Source organism: Suncus etruscus, chromosome 7 (genome assembly GCF_024139225.1).
Source record: "Suncus etruscus isolate mSunEtr1 chromosome 7, mSunEtr1.pri.cur, whole genome shotgun sequence".
Taxonomy (NCBI): Eukaryota; Metazoa; Chordata; class Mammalia; order Eulipotyphla; family Soricidae; genus Suncus; species Suncus etruscus.
The window spans coordinates 48836592-48848948 of NC_064854.1; the positions used below are offsets into that span (position 1 = coordinate 48836592).

A 12357-nucleotide genomic window follows, 5' to 3' on the forward strand; every position below is an offset into this window, starting at 1 on the left:
CAGCTGTGTAATGGGCTTAGAGGGGTTGAGAACTTTTTCCTTTTTGGTCTCTTGCACTCCCTATTATACTCATTGATAATGAATATTACATTCATTGATTAGTATGAGTATATATACACATATTTACTCTGCTTGAATTTTAAAATAAACTTTTTGTAGGACAATTAAAAAATTGTACAGTCCCAAATTCCTCATTACTAGTCTTACCAGTTGATAACATTAAGTATTAGTGTAGCATTTGGATTCAGTGACTAGAACAAAAAAAGTGACTTTTTTATTTTTTTGGTTTGTTTTTTGGACCACACCCTGTGGCACTCCTGCCTTTGTGCTCAGGAATCATTCCTGGTGGGCTCAGGGGAGCAAACCCTGCACGGCTGCATGCAAGGCAAACATCCTACCTACTGGACTATTGCTCTGGTCTTTGTGAGCCATTTATATTCATATTTATACATTATTCATATTTTTATTAATTTTTACCTAAAATGTTTCATATATTCCAAGATCCACATCAGGATTTCACATCACATTAAGTTCTCCTTTGGTTCCTCTTGACTGTTACAATTTCTCAGACTTTCCTTGTTCTTTGATGATCTTGGCAGTGTTGAAGAATTCTTTTGTATTTTGGAGAATTTCCCTCAGTTGGGAGTCTGTCTGATATTTTCCTTCTGATTAGACTGGAGTTATGTGTTTTAGAAAAGAAGACTGAAAAAGTACCCTTCTCATTCAGATCATGTGTGTTGCCATGATTCCTCACTCCTTCATCACTTGGCTGAGATGGTGACCCAGATTCCTTCACTCTCCTTTGCTAAATTACTATCTTTCCCTTTTCATACTTTCTTTACTGAAAGGGCATCACTATGTGAATCTCTTGCTTAGGAGTGAAGAGTTTTACTCAGCTTCTTTCAAATATTTCCTTAGAATTTTTCTGTATGGGAGGTTTATTACTTCATCATTTATTTATTACTTATTTCTATCATGGCAGTCATGGTGTTTATTTAAAAAAAATTTGTTATTTTGGGGCTATACCCAGTAGTGCTCAGGAATTATTCCTGGCTTTATACTTAAAATTTATTCCTGGTGGATTTGGGGAACCTATATGGGATGCTGGCAATCAAACCTGGGTCAGCCACATGCAAGGCAAGTGCCAGACCTGCTGTATTTTGTTTTTTGTTTGTTTGTTTTTTGTTTTTTGTTTTGAACCACACTTGGCAGTATTCAGGTGCCACTTCGGGATCTACACTAAGAAATTACACTCCTGGTATATTTTATATTTTTAACTCAATGTAACTTTACTTAGTTTGTGACTTAATTTGAGTTTCAACTAGGAATATTTTCAGTTGGCTTCTGCGTACCTTTGACATAACCACATTATGTGTGTGTGTGATTTTCTCTCTTTCTCTCTTATTTTTCTCTCTCTGTATGTTAAAGCTTTTTCTCACTTTCTACTACTATAAATGTCCTAGGTTTATCTTTTATATTTACTGTCCCTATTATAGAATTAGCCTTATTTTTTTGAGTTCTAGTTACTTTTATTAGTGCTCAGGAGATCACTAATGAAGACATTAGATACTAAATTCCTCTTACTGTAACCAAAAAAGCATTTCTTTTTGTCATTTTAAGAATATCAGCAAGGCAGGGCCAGAGAGATAGCATGGAGGTAAGAGGTGTTTGCCTTTATTGCAGAAGGTCATTGGTTCGAATCCCAGTATCCCATATGGTCCCCTGAGCCTGCCAGGGGCGATTTCTGAGCAGAGCCAGGAGGAACCCTTGAGCGCTGCCGGGTGTGACCCCCCAAAAAAAGAATATCAGCAAGGGGCCAAAGCAATAGTACTGCAGTAGGATATTTGCCTTGCACACAGCTGACGAGGACAGACCTGGGTTCGATCCCCAGCATCCTATATGGTCCCCCAAGCCAGGAGGGATTTCTGAGTGGATAGACAGGAGTAACCCCTAAGACTCAATGGGCGTGGCCCAAAAACCAAAAATAAAAGAATATCAGTGATACTTTATTGTTTGTGACATAGGAATATGCACATATTTGGGTGAGCAGGTAGGTAAAGAAGGATGTCTTTGTGTCTTCTTTTGTGGCTTAATTCTATATTACTGAATTCAGCACTGATTTAACCCATTTACATTTACAGTAATTTTGCTCCTTGTATGCACTCATAGAGTTTGAAGTATGAACATCTATCCTAGGTCCTGTATCAGATGACAGGAGCCTCAAGGTTGAGAGGAGAAGAATTCCCAGGAAGAACTGTCATCGAGCACATAAAGCTTCTATGGCCTTTCCTTGACAAGTTGGTGAGCTGGGAATGGAGAATTTAGGAGCGAAATGAGATCATTTGATGGTGATTAAAAATAAAGACCTTTGGTTTGGTGGTAAGGTATGGAAACTTTTACTATTGTTATCTTAATTACATTAATAATGAAAATAAGTATATAAGTAGTGGACTTTATTCTTGGCTATGCACTCAGAAATCACTCCTGGCTCAGGGGACCATATGGGATGCTGGGGATTGAACCAAGGTCCTTCCTGGATTGGCCACGTACAAGGCAAACACCCTACCACTGTGCTATAACGCCAGCCCTCTACTTTAAAAGTTTTTACTTTTATTTTTATTTTTTAAACACTGTGCTTAACAATACTATTAATAGTAGTGTTGGTTAAAGGATGCCTTCGATCTTCTTTTTTCTAAAGTTTGCTTTAGCAATTTTTGGCATTTCTTCGTCTTAATGAATTTCAGGAGTGTTTGATCCACTTGTTTGAAAAATGTCATGGGTATCCTTAGAAGGATTGCATTAAATCTGTATAATACTTTGAGGAGTATTGCCATTTTAATGATGTTAATCCTCCCAGTTCATAATCAGGATATGTGTTTCCATTTGCTGTGTTCTGTTTTATTTCTTTAAGCAGTGTTTTGTAGTTTTTATCATTTAGGTCCTTTACCTTTTTTTTTTCAGTTAAGTTGACTCCAAGGTTTTATATATGTTGCTATATAAACTATTGTTTCTAGAAACTTTTGGTAAGTCAATTAGGCTTTTCCAAATATAGGTATAATGTAATCTGGGTACAGTGAGAGCTTTAACTCGTCCTTTCCTATCTAAATGCTTTTTGATATTTTTTTCTTAGCCTAATTTTATAGCAAGTACTTCAAGTACTTCTAGTACTATGTAGAATAGGACTGAGACAAGAGGAGCAGCCTTGTCTTGTACCAGATTTTAGGGGCAAAATTTCAGTTTTTCTCACTGAGTGTATAGTTGCCATGGGCTTGTAAATATCCTTGAGTATCAAGAAAAGTTCCTTCCATTCTCATTTTGTTGAGGAGTTTATTTTTATCATGAAAGGTTGTTGGACCTATCAATGGGTTTCTCTGCATTTATTGATATGATCATATAGTTTTTTTTCTTTTATTTATCTAGTGTATTACATTGACTGAGTTGAGAATGTTAAACCATTATTGCAATTATAGAATAAAACAAACTTGATCTCAGTGTATGACCTTGATGAATTGTTGGATCCTATTTGCTAGAATTTTATTGAGGACCTTGCTTCTGTGTTCATCAGGAATATTCACCTGTAGTTCTCTTTTTTGTGGCATCCCTGTCTGCTTTTGGTATCAGGGTGATTTTAGCTTTGTAGAAACTATTTGGGAGTATTTCTGTTCTGAAATTTCCTGGAAGAGCCTTAAAAGTATTGGTGGTAATTCCTCTTAAAAAGTTTGAAAGAATATGTTAGTGAATCCATCTCAGCCTGGGCTTTTATTTTTGGGAAGACTTTTGATTATCTTTTTAATTTCCTCAATAGTGATATATGTTTATATATTATAGATCATCTTGGTTCAACCTTTAGAAATTATATAAGTCTAAGAATTTATCCATTTCTTTGAGATTCTCATGTTCTATTGCAACAAGTTTCTCAAATTAATCTTTGATTACCCTTTGAATTTCTGTAGTATCTGTAGTAAACTTCCCCTTTTCATTTCTAATTTGGTTTACTAAGTTTCTATTCTTTTCTTTGTAAGCTTTTCTAGTAGTTTATTGATCTTTTTTATTTTTTGAAGAACCAACTCTTCCTTTTCCTGATCTTTAGGATTGTTTCTTGGATTTACAATTCAGTAATTTCTACTCTAATCTTTATTATTTCCTTCTGTCTGCCTAATTTTGGTTCACTTTGTTGATTACATTCTATTTTTATAAGCTTTGCCATTAAGTTATTTATGAAGGCCCTTTCTCCCTTCCTGTTGAGTGACTGTAAAGCTATAAATATTCCTTTTAGTACCACATTTACTTAATCCCACAAATTCTTTAACTTGTGTTTTCATTCTCATTTGTTTTCAAGAATCTTCTAATTTTCTCTTTGATTTGTCTGTGGCCCACTGGTTGTTCAGCAGTGAGCTGTTTAATTTCCAGGTATTAAAGGTTTTTCTCTGTGTGTGTTTGTAATTCACTTCTAATTTCAGTACATTATTATATGAGAACAAGTAGTTCATATAAATTCTATCCTCTTTATTTTATGGAGATATGTCTGATTGGGCCAGAATGGTATTCTATCCTGGAGAATGGCCCCATGTGCACTGGAGAAAGAATGTGTTTCAGTTTTTCTAGATATGGAAAAGCCATAAATTACCTATACATACATACACACACCTAAGCAACTCTTTTTCATTTTTTCCCTTTAGAGCCAATATATTCTTGTTAAGTTTATGTCTGGTTGACTATCCAAGTTTTTGATAGAGAAGTGTTGAACTCTTCCACTAATATTGTTTTGCACTTGATGTCTTCCTTTAAATGGTCAACAATTGTTTTAAATATATTTCTGGTTTCTCATTGGCTGTGTGTATATTTAGGACTATGACATCTTCCTGCTGTATATATCCCCTGATTATTAAGAAATGTCCAAATCTTCTCCTTTTAACTCTTTAAATCTAAAGTCTATGTCTTCTGACATTAGTATGGTCACTGCAGCCTTTTTAAGGAAGTTGTTTGCTTGGATGATCATCCTCCAACCCTTTATTTTGAATCTATGCTTGTTCTGACAATCCAGATATGTTTTTGTCGGCATCAAAATGTTGGATTCATCTTTTTGATCCATTTTGCCAAGTTGTGTTTTTTAACCAATGTGTTTAGTTAGTTGATATTGAATGAAATAGTTGTCATGGGAGTTAGTGTCATCTTTCTGCTGTGTACCTTTTCTTGCTGTGTCTGTTGGTCTGTCTTCTTTTAAATTAGATCTTTTGGATCATATTTTTAGGTTGGTTTTGAATCCATAAAGTTTCTGAGCTGTTATTTATCCATGAAACTGTGTATCCATCCTTCAAACCTGAACGTAAGTCTGTCTTGGTGAACAACTCCTGATGAAGAATTCATGTAATTGAGTTTTGTCAATATAACCCACCACTGCCTTCAGAACTTGGGTGTTCCTTGTGACAGACCTGCTATGAATCTTATTATGCTCCTTTGAATGTTATTTCTGCTTTTGGTCTTGCTGCTTTCAGTATTCTATTCCTTTCTGTGGAATTTGCCATTGTTACTAGGATGTTTCATTGGACGCTTTTCTTTGGATCTCTTTTAGCTGGTACTCTTTATACATGCAGGATTTAGTTGCACCCACTCTTTAATCCCGGGAGTTTCTCAGAAATAATGTCCTTGACTACTCATACTTCATGATAATTTTCTTCTTGGGTCTCTGAGACTCCAATATTTCATATGTTTTATTTTCTGTTCAGTTTATCAAAGATGTTTATTTTCATCTGTTCACATTTTTTAAGGATTTTCTTAAAGATTTTTCCACATCTAAATTCTACATCGTTCATATCCCAACCCCAGTCTTTCTACTTAAGACCAGTTTTCAATTTCTATTCATTTTTTAGTGTATTAATATACTTTATTAAGAAATATAGTAAATATACATGAAACAATGTGGTAGGAAACAGTAAAATCAAAATTAGCTCATTTTTTGTTTTTGTTTTTTTGTTTGTTTTGGGTTATTGAACAAAACCTGGCAGTGCTCAGTTTACTACTTCTGGCTCTGATGCTCAGAAATTACTAGTACCTGGAAGGCTCAGGGATTATAATGGATGCTGGGGAATGAACCCAGGTTTCTATTGGCTTTTGATTATTGATAGGATTATATAAGTTGTCAAAAAGATCTTGGAAAAGGGGGAACAGGTAGCTAGTTTTAATTTTGAAGAGTTTTAATTTTGCTAAAATGAATTTTCTGGGAGATATATGGTGAAAATATTCCACAACTGTATGGATATACTTAAAACTGATGATTTTATACTTCAAAGTTGTTAAGAAGATAAATTTAATACTTTTTCTTAAAGTTAAAGAAAGAAACATAAAAGTGGGAGAAGCATAGACAGATGTCTCAAACTCTATATAGGCTTTTCACTTCTGATAGAGTTTCTTGGGAAATTCTGGAGAATCAACGTATTTTGCATATCAGTCCACTTATCCTACTAGCTCTTTTCAAAATGACATTTAGAATATAGGGGAGATAAAGCCATTGGTTGGGCCATTAAGTATGGACACATATTAGACAGAAAACTTCTGGTTGCCTTATCATCATCTTATCTTAACTAATATTAACATTGCACCCCTAATTGCCTCTGTCTCCTGCTCAGTGCCACTGAAAAGGATTCTGGGGATGCAGATACCTGGTACTCGAAAATAAGTGTTTTGCTCAAGCTTGATGCTCAACACCTCACTTGGCATAGGCCTTTTCCAGCAAGGCACTCCAGAACTCATTAAGATCAGCAGAATGGAGGAAGATTAAACGATCTCTGAAGGTGGGGTAGTCCGGCTCATCGATCACCACATCCAACCACTCACTATAGTTGCCCAGAACTGTTGGCCAAAGGAAGAAATAAAAATTAAAGAGACGTGTTCACATATCATGAGTCACAATGACTTGGTAATTATACAACTATTTGTTTTTTCCTTCAGACTAAATTAGAGAATCTTGACAAAAAATGCATATGATTCCATGAGGGGGCTAAAGTTTCATTTCTTCACTATGCCACTTACTGAATATCCTACCCCACCAGGACATTGAAAGACACAACTAGGGTGAGGACAGGTTTCACCATGTAGACAGCTACATGGTATTTTGAACTAATTATTCACACTCAAAAGAGAAAAGTGAGGGTTTATTCTGTTTCTGCACAGCTTAAATACCTTTGTGTCCCAGTTTTGGATTCTGTCAAAGCCAGTCATTTTTTATGTTTTGTTTTGGGGTCACACCCAGCAGCTCTCAGGGGTTACTCCGGCTCTATGCTCCTAGCAGGCTCAGGGGACCATATGGGATGCTGGGATTCGATACCACAGTCCTTCTGCATGCAAGACAAATGCCCCCCACCTCCATGCTATATCTCCAGCCCCAAAGCCAGTAAATTTTTTAATTGTTTTTCACCAGATTTAGAAAGAATAAAAATCAATGGTCCACTGCCCTGGTTATAACTGCCTGTTAATGGAGTAGTATTCAGGCATGCAGAATAGATGCCAGTTGGCAGGTGAGAAAACTTGAAATGTCCACTTAATATTATTTTTTCACTTCAAGTTTCATCCTCAAGTGAGATGGAGTGTCCAAGAGAATTTTTTTTTTTGTTATACCCTGCTGCACGTGGAGAGAGGAATCAACAGGGTCTCCAGCTGCTTGAGCTGTCTCTCCTGTTCTCTAAGATCTAATTTTTGGCTTTTACACAGAAAAGCTATTGTAAGATAGGATGGCACTTGTGCCAGGCAAGCAATGTGAAAGGCATGTGTTCATGTGCACATAGAACATACATGTTCTGAGAACCCTGAAAATTAGATATTATAACTCAAGTAGCATATGAAGGCACAGTTCTACTGAGAAAAAAATAGTAAAATTGAAATTACCCACTGACACTACCACTCAACTTCGTAGAAAAATAACAAATTTTACTATCTTGTCAGTTCCTACTCAAAGCCTGGATAAGAGTAGATAGGAAGCTGTAAACATAGAAAAAACTCCCAAGCAATCTTCAATATTCTTAGAACTCTACCACAGCTTACATTGTGTGTCTTTGAAGGTATTCCAGAAAATGGTATATTTTTTCATCTGTTCTTGTATAGTTAGTTATTCCTGACTGAGTATCAACCATACAATGTCCAACACTATTATCTTTACCAGTGCACATTTTCCACTTCCAATATCTACAGTTTGTTTCATACCCTCCCTCCTGCCTGCCTTTGTGGCAGACACTCTTCCTTTTTTGTCCCCTCTAAACATTGTGGTTTGCAATATTGTTATTGAAGGGGTAGCATAATATCACTGTACTCCCTTTCAGCACCCAGTTATTGTCCAAAAGTGATCATTTCCAACTATTATCTTCATATTTTTTTTCTTCTCTGCCCTACCTGCACCCCCCTGCTTTTTGTGGCAAATTTCATACCATGGACTTCCTGGCCTTCATCTCTATTGCCTTTGACTATTATTAGCATAACTATCTTTTATATCCCACAAATAAATGCAAACTTTTGTACCTCTGATTCATTTCCATTCAGCATGATACCCTTCATATCCAGTTTATATATATGCGATTTTTATGACTTTATTTTTTTAACACCTGCATGGTATTCCATTGTGTGGATGTACTGAATTTGGTTTTTTTATCCATATAACTGTTCTTGGACAGTTGGCTTGCTTACAAATTCTGGTTATTGTGAATAGTGCTGCAATGAACATAGAAGTGAGGATACTATTTCTGTATTGTGTCTTTGGACCCCTAAGATATATTACCAGGAGTGGATTTATTGGGTCAAATGGGAGCTCAATTTCTAAGAATTTTTTTTTTAGGAATATCCATATTGTTTTGAAAAACATCTAGACCAGTCTACATTCATATATGAGAGTCTATTTCTCCCCACATCTGGTTGTTTCTCCACATCGCTGGTTGTTCTCGTTAGAAAATGATATTTTTTTGCTTTCCACTATTCCCCTTATTTTTTGGTAGTACTGAGGATAAAGTCAGATCTCCAGGCAAGCAAATCATGAGCTTAATGATGAATCACAGTTCTGGCCCTTGATTTCTTATGTCATAAAGCACAATAAATTTCAAGTAATAAGGGCACGGAGAGATAGCACAGTGGAGTTTGCCTTGCAAGCAGCCGATCCAGGACCAAAGGTGATTGGTTCAAATCCCGGTGTCCCATATGGTCCTCCGTGCCTGCCAGGAGCTATTTCTGAGCAGACAGCCAGGAGTAACCCCTGAGTACCACCAGGTGTGACCCAAACCACAAAAAAAATTTTTTTTCAAGTAATAAAATCACGAAGAAATGGATCTGCAGAAACTTGCCTAATTCTATTCTCTTGTAATACCTTCCAAGATTATTATGTGACCACACAAGGGTCATTGACTTGGGCAGACCATCACATAGGGAAGTTCATGTTCCTCCCAGATTACCAAACAGTTAAAGAGGCCCCAAAGAGATCAGTCCATTGACCAATGCTGCTTCTTACCTGGAAATGGAATATTCCTGCATAACCAGGACCAAAGCTTTGGTCTTGGGGAACAACTCTAGCCAGAGCCTTTTCATTAAGTGTAAGGGAGGCGATGGCAGCCAATAGCCAGCAATCACCTGAAAAATAAAAGGTCATACATTTTAAAGCAGGAGTTGGCTCTTCAAAAGGGTAAACAAGTTAGATAAAACTTTAGCTAGACTCAGGAACAAAAAGAAAAAATGTTCAAATAAATCATATCAGAGATGAAAGGTGAGAAATAATGGAAGCTTCAGTTATTAAAAACATTAGAGGCTACTATGTACTACTTTATGCTCATAAGAGGAAGAACATAGAAGAAATTGATAGATTTTTAGAATCATGTAATATCCCAAAGCTAAATGAGGAGGACGTGACTCGCAATTACAAGTAAGACATTTAAAACAGGAATTAAGAATCTCCCTGAGAACAAAAGTCTTTTTAGATATTTTTTTTGCTGGTGAGTTCTATTAAATCTTAAGAGAAGATTTATAAACATTGCCACTTAAGGTTTTGAAAATATTAAAGACACAAACATTTATTCTAATACCTTCTATGAAGCTAACATTATATTAATACCCATAGCAGAGACTTTATATTGGTCAGACCAATATTCTTGAACATTGATGCAAAAATACTTAACATAATCTTTTTTTTAGTTTATTTAAACACCTTAATTACATACATGATTGTGTTTGGGTTTCAGTCATGTAAAGAACACCACCCATCACCAGTGCAACATTCCCATCACCAATGTCCCAAGTCTCCCTCCTCCCCACCTGACCCCCGCCTGTACTCTAGACAGGCTCTCCATTTTCCTCATACATTCTCGTTATTAGGACAGTTCAAAATGTAGTTATTTCCCTAACTAAACTCATCACTCTTTGTGGTGAGCTTCCTGAGGTGAGCTGGAACTTCCAACTCTTTTCTCTTTTGTGTCTGAAAATTATTATTACAAGGGTGTCTTTCAATTTTCTTAAAACCCATAGATGAGTGAGACCATTCTGCGTTTTTCTCTCTCTCTCTGACTTATTTCACTCAGCATAATAGATTCCGTGTACATCCATGTATAGGAAAATTTCATGACTTCATCTCTCCTGACAGCTGCATAATATTCCATTGTGTATATGTACCACAGTTTCTTTAGCCATTCGTCTGTTGAAGGGCATCTTGGTTGTTTCCAGAGTCTTGCTATGGTAAATAGTGCTGCAATGAATATAGGTGTAAGGAAGGGGTTTTTGTATTGTATTTTTGTGTTCCTAGGGTATATTCCTAGGAGTGGTATAGCTGGATCGTATGGGAGCTCGATTTCCAGTTTTTGGAGGAATCTCCATATCGCTTTCCATAAAGGTTGAACTAGACGGCATTCCCACCAGCAGTGGATAAGAGTTCCTTTCTCTCCACATCCACGCCAACACTGTTTATTCTCATTCTTTGTGATGTGTGCCATTCTCTGGGGTGTGAGGTGGTATCTCATCGTTGTTTTGATTTGCATCTCCCTGATGATTAGTGATGTGGAGCACTTTTTTCATGTGTCTTTTGGCCATGTGTATTTCTTCTTTGTCAAAGTGTCTGTTCATTTCTTCTCCCCATTTTTTGATGGGATTAGATGTTTTTTTCTTGTAAAGTTCTGTCAGTGCCTTGTATATTTTGGAGATTAGCCACTTATCTGATGGGTATTGGGTGAATAGTTTCTCCCACTCAGTGGGTGGCTCTTGTATCCTGGGCACTATTTCCTTTGAGGTGCAGAAGCTTCTCAGCTTAATATATTACCATCTGTTAATCTCTGCTTTCACTTGCTTGGAGAGTGCAGTTTCCTCCTTGAAGATGCCTGTAATGTCCTGGAGTGTTCTGCCTATGTGTTGTTCTATATATCTTATGGTTTTGGGACTGATATCGAGGTCTTTAATCCATTTGGATTTTACCTTCGTACATGATGTTAGCTGGGGGTCTAAGTTCAATTTTTTGCAAGTGGCTATCCAATTGTGCCAACACCACTTGTTGAAGAGGCTTTCCCTGCTCCATTTAGGATTTTCCTGCTCCTTTATCAAAAAATTAGGTGATTGTATGTCTGGGGACCATTTTTCTGAGTATTCAAGCCTATTCCACTGATCTGAGGACCTGTCCTTATTCCAATACCATGCTGTTTTGATAACTATTGCTTTGTAGTACAGTTTAAAGTTGGGGAAAGTAATTCCTCCCATATTCTTTTTCCCAATGATTGCTTTAGCTATTCGAGGGTGTTTATTGTTCCAAATGAATTTCAAAAGTGTCTGATCCACTTCTTTGAAGAATGTCATGGGTATCTTTAGAGGGATGGCATTAAATCTGTATAATGCCTTGGGGAGTATTGCCATTTTGATGATGTTAATCCTGCCAATCCATGAGCAGGGTATGTGTTTCCATTTCCGTGTGTCCTCTCTTATTTTTTGGAGCAGAGTTTTATAGTTTTCCTTGTATAGGTCCTTCACATATTTAGTCAAGTTGATTCCAAGATATTTGAGTTTGTGTGGCACTATTGTGAATGGGGTTGTTTTCTTAATGTCCATTTCATCCTTATTACTATTGGTGTATAAAAAGGCCATTGATTTTTGTGTGTTAATTTTGTAGCCTGCCACCTTGCTATATGAGTCTATTGTTTCTAGAAGCTTTTTGATAGAGTCTTTAGGGTTTTCTAAGTAGAGCATCATGTCATCTGCAAACAGTGAGAGCTTGACTTCTTCTTTTCCTATCTGGATTCCCTTGATATCCTTTTCTTGCCTAATCGCTATAGCAAGTACTTCCAGTGCAATGTTGAATAGGAGTGGTGAGAGAGGACAGCCTAGTCTTGTGCCAGAATTTAGAGGGAAGGCTTT

At 36.5% G+C, this 12357-nt stretch overlaps 1 protein-coding gene across 1 annotated transcript in view; it reads right to left on the minus strand.

The window, feature by feature from the left end:
• LOC126014249 (calpain-9-like) overlaps positions 1 to 12357 on the minus strand; it is a 73901-nt gene that overhangs the window by 42828 nt on the left and 18716 nt on the right. Inside the window, 3 exon segments of the mRNA XM_049777561.1 lie at positions 6711 to 6841; positions 6844 to 6849; positions 9485 to 9603. Of these exon segments, the coding sequence (XP_049633518.1) occupies positions 6711 to 6841; positions 6844 to 6849; positions 9485 to 9603 (256 nt within the window).